General features: G+C 37.2%; 1 protein-coding gene, 1 long non-coding RNA gene and 1 other non-coding gene across 4 annotated transcripts in view; 1 reads left to right on the forward strand and 2 right to left on the reverse strand.

Moving 5' to 3' along the window:
* MCU (mitochondrial calcium uniporter) overlaps window positions 1-17,810 on the reverse strand; it is a 47,913-nt gene that overhangs the window by 30,013 nt on the left and 90 nt on the right. Inside the window, exons 1-2 of one of the 2 annotated variants that reach the window (XM_089847312.1) lie at window positions 17,617-17,738; window positions 16,757-17,267 (exon numbers count right to left, since the gene is read on the reverse strand). In XM_089847312.1, the coding sequence (XP_089703438.1) occupies window positions 16,757-16,828 (72 nt within the window). In that variant the 5' untranslated portion in view covers window positions 16,829-17,267; window positions 17,617-17,738. Of the gene's footprint in view, window positions 1-16,756; window positions 17,268-17,616; window positions 17,739-17,810 lie in introns of those variants that run through there. The other variant, XM_089847313.1, reaches the window with a different exon arrangement.
* Window positions 294-3,791, reverse strand: LOC149650701 (uncharacterized). Its single transcript, XR_016370937.1, has 2 exons — window positions 627-3,791; window positions 294-536 (listed from the first exon to the last, which is right to left on the reverse strand). It is a non-coding gene; the product is annotated as an uncharacterized LOC149650701 (long non-coding RNA).
* LOC149650702 (U1 spliceosomal RNA) lies at window positions 17,609-17,772 on the forward strand. Its single transcript, XR_016371392.1, has one exon. It is a non-coding gene; the product is annotated as a U1 spliceosomal RNA (small nuclear RNA).

Genomic DNA, 17,810 nt, shown 5'->3' on the forward strand with positions numbered 1-17,810 from the left:
CCTGTAAAATAAGTTATTTCAACGGAAAACGGTAATGGAACGTTGTTTTTTCTTAAGCATGCCTTTAAGTTTCAATTAAAAAGAAAAGTTAATATCTGATCCTTCAGTCAAGTGATAACCTCAGTCTTATCGATACTTTTTAGGACTTGATTCTAATCAAGACATTTTTGATTAATATCTGCTCCTTCAGTCTTCATTTTAATTAAGATTGTTAAGAAACTGTTTTACATTTTCAAAATCTACACTAAGCAGAAACATATAAAAATGGGACCGTAACTTTTGCTCAATCAGTCATTTATTTATAATGATACTCCAAAAAATAAAAACGTAACTCATTGAAAGTTTGTATTCTTATTGTAATTAACATAATACAATTTTTTACAACCCTTTATTGAAACGCGAGGCGCTCCCCTAAAAATTCCACAAATAGGACCAAATTGACAGTTTTACACAATTTTTTAAAACGCTGATTTAGCCTATGTCTGTTTAACCTTTAGCTCAAACTTTTCATAAGCCCAATATGAAATTCGGATGTCCTTAAAACTTCTCAACGACGATCCGAGATTTTCAATTTCGAACTTTTTTGTAGCATTAACTAACGTCTGTTTGATATTAAGCTTATAAACCTTAAACACAATATAGTCAGGGCAATGCCGACTCAATTTTTAAGGGCTACCCTAAAAGTCCACAAAGGTGATCCAAGATTGTTAATAAATACGCCTAAAAAGTGCCCTCTTCAAAATATGTAGCCGGGGAAAAGAGAGCGTGATCGAGTGGGCTATGCTAGTGGGTATTTTGGTAGTAAGTAACGGGGGTTGGGACTCCAGGCATAGCCCGCTCCATCACGCACTCGACAACGCAAAGCAGCTCGTGCCAGCGTGGGAAATAAGGCGGTAACACAGGGCAAATGACGAGTTTAAAAATCGCCTGGTACAGTTCAAAAATTAAATCGGAGGGGGGGGGGGTCAGTGGTCCACGAGACTACTAAAAAATTCAAGGGTAACCAGAGTCCACACATTAAAATTCTAATATTTTAATTATCCACTTCCTTAGCTTAGCAGACGACGTGCTCTGGCCAATGGTCACGGACCAGTTTATTTATTCCAAGTCAGGAGGGTCTCTGGTCTAATGTCCAGTTTAAAAAAATCCTTATTTCCCACCCTGACTCGCGCTATAGGGCAAGCAGCTTGCGACGTGTTGCGCGTGATCGAGTAGGCTATGGTCCGGTCAAAAGAAATCTTCAGTTCAGCCAAGAAGTTATATCAGTATCTCAGAGAGAAGATATAAGATGCCTTTGTATTCGCGCGCCATAGTCCCAGTCCCCCTTTCAAAATACAAGGGGGGACGTAAAAGGAGGCGCCGGGCTATTTCGCTCTAGTCAGTCGGAAATTTTCCTCACTCGCGTCGTCGCGCTGACGTGAGTTTTCAAGAACCAATGAGATGCTGGTTGTAATTTAGAGACGGGGATTGACTGCGGACCTACGTTAGGACTGGAAATAAAGCTGGAAATCTGGCGAATTTATATCTTCTCTCTGAGATACTGATATAACTTCTTGGTTCAGCGTTGTAAATAAGGCGGTGGCACAGGGAAAATGACCAGTTTAAAAATTAAATCGGAGGGGGAGCAGTGGACCACAGGACCACTAAGGAAATTCTAGGGTAACCAGGGTCCAGACATTATCTCAACTATTTTAATTACCCACTTCTTTAGTTTAGCAGACGCCGCGCCCTGGTCAATGGTCATGGACCAGTTCATTTATTCCTGGGCAGGGGGTCGCTGGCCCAATGTCTAGTTTTAAAAAAATCCCTATTTCCCACCCTGCTTCAGTTGGGAGTCTGACTCCTGGAGCTCCTAAAGTCCAGAGATGCATATGACAAGGATTCATTTCTCATAAGCGAGAATGGCCAACTCTGTTGTGTTAGAGACAGCCTGGCAGCCTGGTATTTTTTTACTTCTAAACAGGCTGGGAAATAAGGATATTTTTTAAACTAGTCCTTTGGACCAGTGACCCCCTAGTGTCTGAAATTATTTACTGGTCTCCGGACTGGTCCCAGCCTTTGCTCTCCAATAGATTTGCAATTAATAAACTGGTCCCGAGGACCAGTAACCCCCACTTCTTGAATTAAAAAACTAGTCCAAGCAATTAATAAACTGGTTTTGGACCAGAGGAAGTGTGCCATTTCCCAGCCTGCTTCTAAAGTTCTAAGTCAGCTGGGTTTTCACCTTTAAAAGTTAATACATCCCTTTAAAAATGTTATTAAATGAATGAATCTATACGGTTGCAGTTATGTCGAAATGAGAGCAATTAAATATGTGTCTTTGATATTTAGCTCTGATAATTTCAGAAACTTAGTAAAAAGTAGTGTTATGTATTTAACCAGAATTTATTTTATTGAAATTTATTAATAATTATTTAATTAAAAAAATTGTAATACTATTTTATGTTTTAAATTTCACAAATAAAATTCAAAACAGTAAACATAGGGCAAAGGTTATATTGTATTATAAATAGCCAGTGGGATTGATTTTAGCTATATCGCAATTAGAGCTCGACATTTTCTATCCATTATCCACAAATTAGTAATTAATTTGAATGAAAATAGGTGGATATCTTTTATTAATTGGGAAATAATGCACACACTTTACATTTAAATTTTAGAAGTTGAATTTATTATTTACTTTTTGTATGTAATATTCAGCATTAATTTGACTAAGACAATTAACTAATTACCTACGAGGAATTAACTAGTATATATGTTTAAAATTATAATTTAATCGTTTCAAAACTAATATGGTTTTGAACCGGTTTTAATAATTTAGTTATTAAAATTTGTGATTATCGATTGGTCAATATTGAAAATCAACCAATGGTGGAACTAATTTTTTTTAAACTCAATGAAACTGAAATATGAATGAATAATCTACTGAAAGAGGTATCAACCTATTATTTTTTTTCAAAAGAAGGTAAATAAGGATTAGATGGCTTGCTGCTTCAAACAAGATTTTTAACCATGAATAGAATATTTTGTTAATTTTAGTCAAATTTAGATATTCGGTAATCGAGTTGATATGAATAAAGCCGTTTTTGCTCATGTCTATTTTAAACTTTAATCACAGATTTCGCTATCCATTTCACAAGCATAATAAACACTACTGAAGGGCGCAAATCTATCTGTGATCGGTAATGGTGACCAAAATAGCAATTTGCCCAATTAATCAGTTTGAACTTCATTTGCACATTTCTACTCGTTAATTAGAAATGTTGCGAGAAATTTGAATGGAATATAAGTAGATATCTCTTTTAGTAGATAATTTTTGATGATTCATTGAGTTAAAAAATTGGTATCAGTATTTCAATTAAGCTTTGATATCAACAGCGGTTAATTTACGATATGGGCTTATGATAATAGTCTGTTTATAAGATAAAATCGTTACATCAAGTGTCACAAGACAGTATCTACCTCCAAAATCGAGTGTTAGTAACTTTAAAACCATCTCCTCGTCACAGGATATCCGAGGGTGAATTTATTATATCATTGATAGATAGACAAGATAATCTGACAAGGCTCAGTCAAGTTTTGGCAAGGCCTAATACCGTTTTGCTTGACTGCATGGCGCGGTCAAATTCCTTTTAAAGCATAGATCATGTAGTATCCACCCTTGATTTTCATTTCGCAACACACGTTGGATTCGTAAACCTCGACGCGCACCACGATTTTCTAGAAGCATTAAAATGCAAACACAACAACACACTGAGCGCATACATTTTTAATAAATAACATTTCTAAATTCTCACTACAGCTGTTTTCGGGCTGAAGCGACCGAAAGACGGCGATAAATAAAAATTCTTCGGGGGGGGTAGTTTCGAGGGAACGAAATTCAAATGCAAGGCGCGTCCCATCAACAAACAAAATTGAATTCGTTTTATGCAATTATAATATTGAAATTTTATACAATTAAGTAATATTTAAGAAAACAAAGCACTACTTTCAAAGTCTAAACTTTAATTAAAAGTACGACGATACGAGAAGGCGAAGTAGTAAAGGGCAAAGAGAGGTAAACATTTTTTTAAACGGCAAAAATGAACGTTAAGCCAAGGCTTAGCGCAATTTCACCGCCTTAAAAAAAGTGCCTAGTTTAGAAATAGATTGTGGGACAATCAAAAGGTGGAAAATTATGAAATTAGGCTTATATTAAAGCTTGAAACCTACTTTAAATTATATTTAAAATCCATCCATGAGCAAATCCTCAAAAAATATGAAAATGGCAACGAAAAAGGACCCACTCTCAAATTTTTTTCCCCTTAAAAAATGGCGGCCACAAACGGGGTAATTTGTCACGGCGGCAATATTAAAGCAGTCTTATCTCACTATCGATAGGCCATTTCAACCAAAAGGCATTAAGAAAAAACAATCGGATTATTAAGACGCAACTATACGTAAAAAAAGGCCAATATTGGTCTCGCTGATATTTACCAATAAAACAGCGTATCCATGCTAAAATATCGCAGATTGGGGTAGTTTTTAAAATTTAAAATTAAACATACTTAAAATTAATTTTTCTCAAAAACCTTAAAAATGGTCCTAGAAAAAGGTTTAAATTTTGATATAAAACCGTTCCCAAACGTAACAAACGAATATTTCATTTCAAAAGGGTTGCGACAAAATGGCTAAATTTGAAAAAAACTCCATGTTATTTCTATGGGAAAATTTAACTTTTTCACCAAAAGGGCTGAATCATTTTATGCAAATGAAAACCACCCTTAGCAACTTTATTTTTTATAAAATAAACTAATGAGTGGATCTTTTTGAAATTTTAACCACATATTGAGGGCCCGAATTGTAGTTCTCTGGAATTTTTTCAAAGCAGTTAATACGATACAAAAAAAGTTATAACCAATCAAAGAACCATCCTTATACATTAAAGTCGGTATGAGGTCTTATCTAAGAGAGCTATCGCTCTCCTAGAATTTCATATCGGAAAATCGAAACTTTTGATTTATATTTTATAAAGTTTCAAGCCAGTTTCTTTAAAAATGAAAATTGATGGTTGGTTATTGGAGGTTACGTAATAGAATAACGATTTGATACACCGTCAATCGTATCGTACAAATTGTACCGCAATGCTAAGGACGTACTTAATGCGCGTGTGACAATGTTCTAGTCCTAAAATAAGGCATGCCGAAACTGACTGACCGAGTATGTATAGTATTCATTGATTTTTAAGGTGCATGCACTGTAGATAATATAATGTCCATCCAGGAAAGGCGTTTTGAACTCTTAGTACATACAGTAAAACCGTTTCTTTTGGCACGATGCCAACACAACCTTACAGGCCGATCGCTTTAACGAAGAGAAACATAGCCAAGGAATCCCAAAATTTCGACCCCAGGAAAGGAAGCGAAAATGAAGGGATAGTCTCACAGATAAATCTTAATTCCTTTGAAAACAACGTCATATTTGCATAAAAGCATGTAATTTAATGTTACGATAATCAGATTAAAACTTTAGTCAGTCCACGGGGTTTTATTGGGTTTTTTATATTTAGCAGTTGCGTCATAGCTATGAACTTCAACCTCTATCATTAAAACGTTGGCGACATGAAACTGGTCCTTTAAGAGGACTTTCCTGACTAGTAATAGCCTGGAGCAATATTCCCGAACGAAAACGAAAAAGCCCAAGAAGTCAGTCGAGGAAATAAGAAGCGGGAGATGGGAAGGCCACAAAATCCGTTCAGAAGGGCCGAGATCTTTTATCAGACCATGCACTATTGATAAGAGTGGAGATGGCCGCAACACTTCCCTAACCCAAAAAGCATCTCGCCAAAAAGGAATACTTGATGGGGGTCTTTTATTTTTACTAACTTCCATGCACTTACTCGTGTCCTACCTATAACATAAAATTCAGCGTGGTGTTGCTGAAGAAGTGATAAGAAAAACATTTCTCAAAACAAATACTACAAGATGACTTGAAAGACGTTCACAGACACAATTGGATGCAGTCTCAGAGAGGTGCAATTAATTCTTCATTATTGGAAACTTACTGATTGTTCAACAAATCAGTGTTGAAGGCTTATTTTCTAGGTTAAACCAAGTCAGGTTGGTAGAGAGCTTTTAACAACTAGTCTGTGCGAAAAGAAAATCAGGGTTGATACAGAATTTTGAATCAAAATTCTCAACTTTTAGCATAGTTTCCTGGCAAATTTTAATTTCAGCTTCTAACTGTTTCTAGAAAAATCAGTATGTTTTGCTTTAAATTTAATGTACTAACAGGACACCAATACGAAACTCCCTGACATTGATTTTCATAGTACCTGACTTCCCAGGTATAAATCCAGGACTTCCAGGAACTATGGTAACCCTGAAGATAATACTCTTAGCGTATGAGGAAAAGCGGAAGGAAACAGGAAAGATCCAGAGTCTTCCTCGACAAGGCTTATCACCCAAGAATAAAAGTGCAAAAAAAAAAAGAAAAACTTTTACCCTAACCCTAACAGCAAATGAGATGTTGTATGTGTCGCCTTTTCCCGCTTTTTGGCAGTTACGCGGTGGTCCTAACACCCTCTTCATCGACTCGTAAGCAATCACTATCCCAGATCAATGCGCTACCAAAAAACTAGAGCGGGAAAAGAAAAGTAGATGACCCAAACGGGAGAGAGAATAATAATAAAAATACCCATCTAGATTCAATTGCGCGAGAAACTGCTTATATAAGAAAAAGGCTTAGGTCGTGGATAAAAAAATATGGTAGCGAAAACCCCGGCTAAGGAACATTTCTAACCGCAATAAATAATAGCCAGTAATAACGGATTTTCCTCCTCATCCAGATAAAATGTTAGCCCCGCGGCCTGAACATCCTGGGAGCATTGCTTCAGGGACCTTTAGCGAGGGTACCACCTTGAAGAAATGTGTTTTCTCTTATCACTTTGAGCGCAGAGCTAAAATTGGCGCCCGCAGAAACTCCTGGAAAATATCCTGATCAAACTTTGTACGCTAACATTTTTCTCTTTTTTTGAGTGTCTGGATAGACTTTTAGATGGTTGGCGTAACCTTTGAACTTTTAAAAATATTAATCCTAATTAATGTTCACCACGTCGGATTTTTTATTTCAAAATTTCCTTACTTTCCAGATTTCCAAGGTACTATGGCAAAACCCTATTCACCTATTTTAACGTACTATACAAGGAAACAACAAAAAGGCTGGGCTTGAAGAAGGCTCCTCCCTTTTACATCTACATGGGGGAGAATTTGTTTAAGTGGAACGCTAGTGGGGGAGTAAAGCTGATTGGGTAAGCGTGGGCATGACGTTGGATAGGAGGGGCTTCTCCTGTACTGCTGCGTCCCTATAACTAAACAAAACCGAGGAGGAAACAGTTAATCTTCTTTATCAATTCAATATTCGCGTTCTATTTAAATTCACCATTAAAAGACTTAAATTCCGTCTCAAATCCCCAATAAAGAAACTATTCAAGTCTGTAATTACTGTCTCTTTCTTGAACAAAATTGAAATTTAATTCCGCTCTTTGACTCAGGGAGGCAAAGAAAACGGGTTTTTGTCATCTTCAAATTACCCGTTTTAGTTTTAGTCCTGGACCAAATTTGTACAAGTCTCTTATTTCGGTATAGTAGAGAATAAAAGATCCGTATAGAGACAGAGTTTCCTGAGAGGAAATTGTTTATTTTAGAGGCAGTTTCGTAATCTCAAATAACTGAATCGTAAAAAAAAACACAAGAAAAGAAAAACCCCAAGCTTAAGAGCCTTTAAAAAATATATATTGAGAAATAAAAGATTCAAGTTCGTATAGTTGAATGTAAAACGAAAGATTAAATCTGAAATGTAATTGGATATTCCATTAAAAAAGGGGTATGGATTAGTTTATAAAATACTTTGTATCAATCGGTTTCAATTTTCCCAAAATTTCTTTTAGTTCATTGATAGGATTTTGATAATTTTTCTCAATTACTCGAACTACGATTGTTGTAACCCCAATTAATTAATATCTTTGGAAAGGCAATTAAAAAATGGGGCTATGACATGCTCAAAGGATTACCTTCTAACCCTTAAAAAACCAGACTTATGACCCTCCAAAGTTTTTGACCTTTTATATCACAAACTTACAGTTACTTGATTTATTTCTGACAGTAAGTATTATCAAAATAGAAAGCATGCTTAAATTTTCGTTGGAAGTTTAAATCCTCATTGGTTTTAAAATAATACGAGGCGCATTTGCAATTCGCAATTTTCCAAGGCAAGGAAGCGTTAACAAATGAAATTATTCTTACAGTATGTCTGTCGGCGTTATCAAAGCGAAACAGGTTTACAATACACAAACATTAATTAACGTATGGAAAAACTTGTTAAAAGTTTCGGTTAGGCCTACGTTCGTTTCAGACATGCAAAAACACCGCTCCAAAACTAACTAAAGAATTATGGTAAGTACATGTACATCAAAATACCAATTCCTGAAGAATATTTCTGCAACAACGTTGAATTGAACTTCAAAGGAAAAGTGTAAATAAAAGAAAAACTTTTACTTTCCAACGATTCAAAAAAATAAAAAATAAAATAATATATCCATTCTTTTGATATCGAAATTCTTTCAAGACTGGTTTTCCAAGGCAAAGTGGGTCAGGGATCTTCTTGGTCCCCTCTCTCTCTCTGGTTCGTTTTTATACAATGCGTAATATCAAAGGCAAATAGAAATAACAGTAAGCATGAATTCAAATTGCTTTAAGGATTACCCTAGACTATCTCCTCTCACAAAATTCGCCTAGATACGTTTAAAAAAAGCGCTTAAACAATTATTCCAATAAGCTGTATGCATTCCTGCTAGTTTTACTCCAGTACACCACGGGGGGGGGAGACGGTAAATAATTCTTTCAGGGCTACACTCTCCTTACTTTCTGTTATTTTGTATTTGCCTTTGATAAAAATGGAGAGTAATGCGTTAGGGAAGATAGAAGCTAGAAGCGCCTCTTGGATAACAAAATTTCTTTATATCCGATGAAATAAATTGACAGGTGTAAAGGCTATCTGTCCAAGAGGTCTCCCAGTATTACTGTCAGACGGGTAGACACCTATACGTAACCAGATAAGAAAAGGGGGAAAAGAAAAAACACGAAGTTCCAGCAGAAGAAAAGAAATACAGACTCTAGAGTAATTCAGGTTTCGGCTTATTTAAACATTCATAATAAATTACTATGGACAAAAAAAATTCATTTGACAAGTTTTTTTTTTGTCTCCCTTTCATGTCAGATACTTCAGAGAGTTCTGGCTGGCTCCACCAATAAGATAAATTGCTGTAGATAAAGTTTATGGCATATATACTTAATTTCAATGGTAGTAAACAAGCAACGTAAACAGTTTCTATATATAAATTGAGCGAGTGTTCGATCAAAGTATATTAGCTCAGGGTGTTACTGATAAGTTTGCCATAATAAATTAAGGGGGAGGTTTTTTAGGCGATTTTGAGTCCAAAATGTAACTTCTATGTTTCAAGGAGTATTTTACGGATGACCCCTTAAATTTAATTAATTAAGAAACTGATTAAGACAATGATTTCTAATTTAATTCAGGGGTCATCCCTAAATTATTTATGGCATACTCATCACAAAAATATTGTACAAAATATTTAAAAAGTAAAGAACCAATACGATTCAAAAGAAAACTTTAGAATTTCCTGACTTCCTCTTGACACTTATAACATCCTTTTTTCAAATCCCAAAATTTCAGTAAATGTGGTTTTTCTGGCGCCAAAACTATTGAAGCCAATCCTTAAGCAATATGGCAGCACATGACTCTAAAAACTGATGTCAGACTACCAAGATTACATCATATATTAAGGACGACCTTCTGAAACGCGTAGGCATTGTTAAGTTGAAAAGTTCACGCTAGAAACCAACCAAGATATACGATATCTTTAACAACTTCGGAAACGGCGACCGAATTTCGCATTATACCCTTTCGTCCTTAAAATATACAGGGTGTTTCTGACAAGTCCGTCATAAATTTAGGGGAATGTTCTTTGGGCGATTTCAAGTCAAAAATGTAACTTCTATCTCCATTTTGGCGTTCGGACCACTGTTTTCTAGTTACGATACTCTCTCTCTCAAGGCACTCTTAACTTGAAAACAGTGGTCCGGACGACAAAATCGAAAAAACAACCCCCTTAATTTATACCAGACTTATCAGAAACACCCTGTACACGTTCTTTTATCGAATAGAGTTGGACCATTCCCAAAAATTTGGTAAGTAGGTCTAGAAAGCTTGTGAAATTAATGTCATCTCCTTACAAAAGGTTTCGATAGAAACTATATTAGCGAACTGCACTCCATATAGTATCAGACTGCGCCTAGCTGCATGAGCTTGTTCTATATTGCAAACTGCTCTTGGACCTACAGAAGGAAGCTCAAGCTCCATGCAAAAGTTTTGGATGAAACAAAATGGTGGATCGTCATTTGTGCCAGCTCGTTTTTCAGTCAGCATCAGTCACCCTGTTCTAAAAAAAGGATAACCGCCTGAGCAAAAAAAAAAAAAAACGAAGAGCTCGCAGGTTGAGCTCTTAGTAGCGAGGGTCCATATATATATAGCGAGGGCGGAATTTCCCGTATCGACTTGTAAAGGGTTGACCCCGATCTATTATTCCAAAGCGGCCAGGCCAGCTCGCCAGAAAACTCTTCCACCATGCACACGTTATAGGCAAGCCGTGCCGTGCTCGCTGCTGGATGCTGAATTCAGCTTGCGGACAAGAGTCCCAAAACGACGGATAACTGCGTGCCAAGCATCCGAAGGAGTATCACGTTAATGGAGACGAAATAACGAGGTACTTCTCATTTATGGAAGCCAAATAAAATCTTGATAAGTAATTGGCTGGCAACTAAACTAAAATTTGCGCGAAATTAAATTGATGGTTCTATTAAATGTCAGTACCATGCTTCGTTTATAAAGTTCTACGCCATATTGGGGGGATAGGCCAGGGAAACATTAAATTCCTAAGCCTCTTTTATAAATTAAAATCCTCGAAATTTAATTTGTGACATCAACTCCATTCCCATCCTCATAATAAATAAACAAGACGCACTCCTTGTCTCAGGAATTCATACAGATAACCGGAATCATTGCGCTCCTCCCATGTTAATTTCTACGCTAGCTGCTATTGTGGGCGTCATAATTCTAACGTCTTTCTGTGATTGGTATAGCAATTAACGCGAAGTTCACCAAACACCTAGACAGATTAGTCTACAGTTCTTCTCTCAAAACCCGCCTAGATACGTTTTAAAAATGGCTACGAAATGATTCCAATAGCTGTATGTATTCATTCTAACTCTGATCTGAAACTAGAACAACCCGTCGTCGTCTCTGGCGACGTCCACTCACTCCTTACGCTTTAGTTAACCCCCTTTTTATCGGACACATGGATGTCCAACAAGAAATAGGATAGTCGGCCCTAAGTGGAAAAGTTCCCTCAAAGACTCGAAAAGGTCATCCGAGGTTAATTCACGAGAGACTCCTCGAGAGAGAGCGGGAGAGAAGATCCTGCCTTTAGAAATTAAAGAGATGCATTGTTGTTCGGAACTGGCCATCCGCTTTTACGGTTCACTGAGAATGTCGGGGCTGCGTTGAAAACTAAACTCGAGGCTCATCCCCTAATCTTTTAGAAGGAAGAAAGGGGACGGACGACCTAAATTAGGCCAAATTGCTTCGAATTAATTAATTAGAACTAGGGTTGCTTCAAGCACTCTCGATTCTCGAAATAAAGCGAAGGTTAAATGGGTTAATTGCCGAATAACTAATTAACCAATGACTATATAATGAAAGTAAATGAACTCAAAATTTCTATTTGAATACTGATTTTATGAAAATGAGCACGACGTGCAAGAGTCAAGCTTGAGGGAAAATAAATCTACAGGGTGTTTCGGATAATATGGCGGGTGTTCTTTGGGCAATTTTGAGTCGAAGGAACAAGTTATTATTGGTGTGTTATGATAGTTCTCGGAAGAAAATGCATGGGCTCTTCGTGAACAGTGGTGAACCATAGGTTGTGAAAAATTTTTACTTATTATAGGCTAGGAGAAAGTTGACAATCAATGGCCTAAATGACCCGAAACCGCTGAAACTATCAAAAAATCAAACAGAAATCGTTACTGCTTATAAGGCAAAACGAAGCCCCGCGTGGATCACATAACCCAATTATGAACACACCCCATTTTATCACTAAATTCATATAGGAATATAAAATAATTCGTGGTAAAATTCTTAAGTACTTAGGCGTGGTTATACTACAAAAGGGTGCGTGCTAAAAAATGTCGCTTTAGCGTTTCCTATATACATATATACACAGCACTCGAATCCCCCCAGCAACGATAGTATATAAGGTCGGTATAGGCGGGTTTTGAAGTATATATTTTCTGTATTCCTCTCACACGGCCGCAGCTGAACAGCTGAGAACAATATGTATCTTTATAGAAAGTTATATGAGCTAGAGGGATATAACTTGAAAAGCAACGGTACTGCCGTGTTTTTGACAGACTATTGAAGAATTAATAATAAAAACGTTACGGCAAACAGCTGGCGCCATAACCGATAATTTTACACGTAAGCCGAACCACTCTCCATGGCAAATTGGATTTTTTAGACGCTGTTTGTCGTTATTAGGAACAACAAATATCTAAATTGCAATTTAACTTTATTTAAAACATCCTCAAGATATTTCGACTTAGAATATTAATTGTAAGGGACCTGAAGCCCCAATTAAGGTCTACGTCCGGACCCCCAGCAAGAGGGAGCCCCAAGAAGGGTTTCGACTAAGCTTTAAAATTACCCAGAGACCCCAAAATAGACCTTTTTCGACGTAAAAAAGGGGATAGGCAAGGGGGTTGATACATTGTTGTCTCTGCAAGGCACTCTCATGATACAAAAATACTACAGCGCAGGCTCCAAAAAGCGAGATGGAAGGCATAGGTTTAACTCCGTGTTACATCGAAATGATCTATTGTCTATATTCGAACCACTGTTACAGAAAAGGTTTGTTCTAAAACCTTATTTACTCGAGCTGTGGTTGACTTTGGCACCGTTTTATAGAAGAAAATTGCATCTATCAGAGCTTCAAAGTGTTTCTCGGTAGCATTTAAATAGAGCGAGAATTCTGCCATGAATTCAAATAGTCTCTATTTGCGTATTGCGTATTTGTAAATTAATATAGAACTTACAAACTCGAAAAATACGCAACGGAGTATAAGATAGGTGATATAACGCCTAACGACTCGTGAGATCCTCAATTTCTCACCTGAACTTCCTGAAGTCGCTCCCTCTACCTTTGGATAAATCGCCCAAATTAGCTTGCAGCGCGCAATAAGTATATAGAGTGCTCATTTGTTGAATTGCTCAGAGCTTAGATATTTCGAGATAGGGGAAGGTCTACTTAAGAGCTAGGGTTCTTTAAACTGAACGCACGCGTTCTTGGCAGCTATTCCAAAACTTCTAAGAGACGTTCCCGCCAAAATCTTTTCTTTTAAATTTTCTTTTCATTTATTACCGGAAAGGAAATGGACTCATTAGTGACAAGTGTGCAATTTTAACATAAGGCCTCGACGTTGCTATATATTTTCAGGATAGATTCTTTGTTTAAAATTCAACGTCAAACTCCAAGCGAGAGAGAGAAAGAGAAATAAAAAAGATCCTTACACCTGATTGACAATAAAGAAATTTAAAAAAAAGCTAAACTTATTTTTACATCTACCTTCTTAAGAAGCAATATCTAGTTTACTAGGGAGAAGGTATAAATTCGCCACATTTATAATCTAGCTTTATCTCCAGTCCAAACGTAGCCTGTCCGGAGTTAATCCCCGCCCCTAAATTACAACCAGCATGCATCTCATTGGTTCTTGAAAACTCACGTCAGCGCGACGACGCGAATGACGGGAATATTACAGTCATATTTTCCGACTGAGGAGAGGCGAAACGAAATAGCCCGGTCTCCTCCTTTTACGTCCCCCCCTTTGTATTTTGAAAGGGGGGCTGGGACTATGGCGCGCGAATACTTATAGGAATCTTATACCTTCTCCCTAGTAAACTAAATATCGCTTCTTGCATCTACTAAAAGCATATCGTGACGTCGTCAACACCAACTTCAATTTTAATTTTAATTTGTTATTAAAACCGTTCGTACGACATTCAAATTCAAAACAAACGTGTTATTTACTGGTTGGAAGACAGTTAAATTGTCCCACTACAAATTAAACAAAAACGTAACAAACTTCTAAAATTACAGACGATCCTAATATAAACACGATACTTGACAAGCACTGACGTGTACTTAAAATTAACAACCCTAAAACCACACGTTACATTCCTTCCGAAGGGTTGTACCACGCTAGTCAATTTAGAGATCCGAGCGAGCCATGCAGAGAGAGATAGAGAGAGAAAGTAATTAAAAATTCTTCCTTTACCGGTGCTTTTAGACGATTAAAACTAACGAATGTTACACGGTCTCAGTGTTTGTAAAGAAGACATTTATAGCGACAGTAGATAAGAAAGAGTTGGTGACTCGAAACTAGAACAGTGGCAAAACAAAGACTTGATTGTGACGCTCTAGACTCACAACATTCAATATTTTTACTTCACTGTTTATTGTATAAACTCGCAATTCACATACTTAAGAAACGTGTAAAATGGACAACGACGATACGTAGCGTGCTAGAGAAATTTCTTCCCCCTCAGGGTTGCCAGTAAATCGTGAGAGCATCTCAGGTGATCTGAATCGAACAGAACTACAATTGCTTTTCAGTTAACGGTTGAATTGCACTCACAAATGACTATCCGCACCCTATATATGGATCATTTTTGGCGCCAACTATAATAGCTGCCTTTGCAATGGGGTAAGAACAGTAGAAAGAAAGAGGTCGGGTTAGGCTGCGGGTCAAGGTACAAGTCCCCTTTAACAAAGTCCGCGTTAAAAATGTATGGTTAAGCTATATTAATGTTCGCTGAGCTCAGCTAAACGTATAGAAGAGATATACTCTACATTATGATCTCATGAAGCTACAGCCCGCGATAGGGACACGTAAACTCGACGCGAATTACGAACGAGCGCTGCAATTTTGAGGCAGGAAGCTGAACGGAAAAGTAAAGGGAACTTAGGATAAGGGGAGTCCAGGGAAGTAAATGAGTAAGATCAATACATGGACTGCTAGCGTGGGCAAAAGACCTGGCTTTCCCTTCTCTTCCCCGGAACTTACTCGTGTTATATCCCGGCGCAACCTAACCAACCCCGCGTCCTATCGTAATTTGGTCAGTCAAAATGAAACCGAGACCTCTTTTCTCCTTATAGGACTTATTCGGAACAATTAAAACGATACTATGTATTTGTATAATCAAGGTGTGTCATATTGAGGACGGGGACATAGCCCCCCCCCTCCCACCTGGATTGGATTTTAAGTAATCCTAAGTTTCGTTTTAACAGATATATCTGCTTAATGTCATTCCATAATTAATGTACTTAGTTTGTCTTATGATAAATAATTAGTGTACTACAACTCAAATTTCAGTTGGTACAGATAGATACCGGAAATAATTAATGGCTAATTAAACGAGAATTCCGAAGGTTTCTACGCAGAGTTGCGCCTCTCTCTAACTCTAAATATTGCAGACTGAAATTCCGCAATTTGCCATGCAGGTATCTGACCCCTTTTAAGACAACAAAATGTAACCTAACTTAATATAATAATGATTCTGTAATGCCTGTACTAATTTCGAAACGAAGTAAAATATTTATGAAATAGTGTGCCGGTGTGGTGTATTAACCAGTTTCGTTTGCATGACGTAGCCCGGTGATAATTGTACAAATTCCTTAAGTGTATTTCAAAATAAAATGGATGTCAAGGTTTATGAGTTTTGGCTTTTTCGTATTCAAATTACTACTAATACCCGTACACTAAATTATACATCGCTATTTTATAATATGACCTTGGTCTGTGAAAACAGCGTATTAAATGTTTTGATTGAATTGAGTTTTTCGTTTTAAAAATCGATTTCAAATCAAACAATTTGAGAGTTATCTGTCTAAACAATTGGGGCGTACGTTTTTTTACAGCTATAGAGGAGAGGAACTAACTACTAATTAGTTGATTTCCGGTTGGTTCTTTATTAAATCCCTAATAAAAGAAACGAGGAATAGAAAAGCCTTTACACATGACTGTTGGCTTTTGGGAAAATCCGGTTTTCCTACTAGGGGAGGGATTAAGAGAGGCGTAAAGCGGAAAACTACGCGTGGGTGACATTTGGTTGGATACTTTCTATTTTCACGAAGATTCAGATCGTATTTCAGATACAGAGGTTGAAGATTTGAAAATAAAAATATACTATCCGACACCTCTGTAGGGAACTTAAGAATTTATGTAAAACGTGTTTATGACATCACTGTCAAAAATACGCGCTTCTTTTTAAAGTATCAAATTTGCATGGTGTTCTATAATATAATAACGAAGAGCTGTTTAAAATACTTTTTAATAAAGACGCGAAGAACTACCTCGGTGTGTTGAGAGAACTGTCAGTTCTAATATACCGTTATGTGTTGCAACTATTCCGACGGATCGGTAGCTATACTTCACCCCGTATATAAAGCGCGGTTTGTAACTGTCAGACTGTCAAACACTTAAGCCTTGGCTAACGATTTCTTCCCGACTGCATAGTGCATACTCGATGTCAAACGGTACCGCGCGTAATGCGACTAAATGCAGAAAAAAAAGGCTCAACATACCTGCCATTGTTTCGTCCTCCTGTGACAAAAAGACAATCCAAATGAGCACAATCTTCTGCTAACGTTAGCCATCGGTCAAAAGATAGTGGCGCGCCGTTAGCTTTCTTAGCTTTCGATTCTCATGGGTAGCTCGCGTTTTTTAGTTTTTTCACTTTAGATTACCTTAATAACGTTTTAGAAAGTTGAACGTTGATTGAAACTCACTCTTTTAAATCGCGATTTAATTCCGTTTTAGGTTATAACTAAACTCCCTTTTCAACCGGCACAAAACCCGACAAAACGGAGTCCCAAAGCTCCGAACGAAATGCGCGGCGAGTGGTAACGGAGGACGACTACAATCTCTCTCTGATGCAATGCCAAACACAGCCACGAGGGGGGTAAACTTCCCGCCTTCGGCCTTCTGTTGGTGCACAGCCCACTGGTTGGTGGGAGACACCGCTCCGGAGATGGTTGCGTGCGGCTTCGTCGCATTGACTTGAACGTGACCCGTTCTGATAACAGACCGGTCAAACTGGTTAAAAGATATGAACGCCCGTTATTGACGCGGTCTTAAGACTGCTGCTGACCTCTATTAGTAGTTTTTATCGAGTAGGCTATGTTTTGAGGGAGTTTTTACAAAAATATACCCCTCGATGTCTTGTACATTACCATCACTAATATTTTAAATTTAGTACATTAATTCGCCAATATTCTTCAACAGTATTCTATATTTAAATACTTGAATTTGATTGACAGATAGTATAGTTAAATTATTTCGTTAAAATTATTATAATTTACTATATATTTAGAAACTTATGGAATATTTATCTATCGCAACATAGATATATAGCTTATGACAACTCTTCTTAAATCATACTTACCTGGCGTCGCTGCGGCCTTGATCTTGTAGGAGGCGGGCTGAGGTGAGACTTGATCATTGCACTCCGATCAGGTTGACCCTTACCACTTTATCAAACTGATATAGATGGGGCGTATAATTTCTGGTAGCGGGGGTTCTGCGTTCGCGCAAACCCCTTCACAATAATATAAAATTAATACACATTATTTGAAACAT

Source organism: Phalangium opilio, unplaced genomic scaffold, assembly GCF_054372755.1.
Source record: "Phalangium opilio isolate 3A_F unplaced genomic scaffold, DU_Popi_V2 ptg000082l_1, whole genome shotgun sequence".
In the NCBI taxonomy this organism is placed as follows: domain Eukaryota; kingdom Metazoa; phylum Arthropoda; class Arachnida; order Opiliones; family Phalangiidae; genus Phalangium; species Phalangium opilio.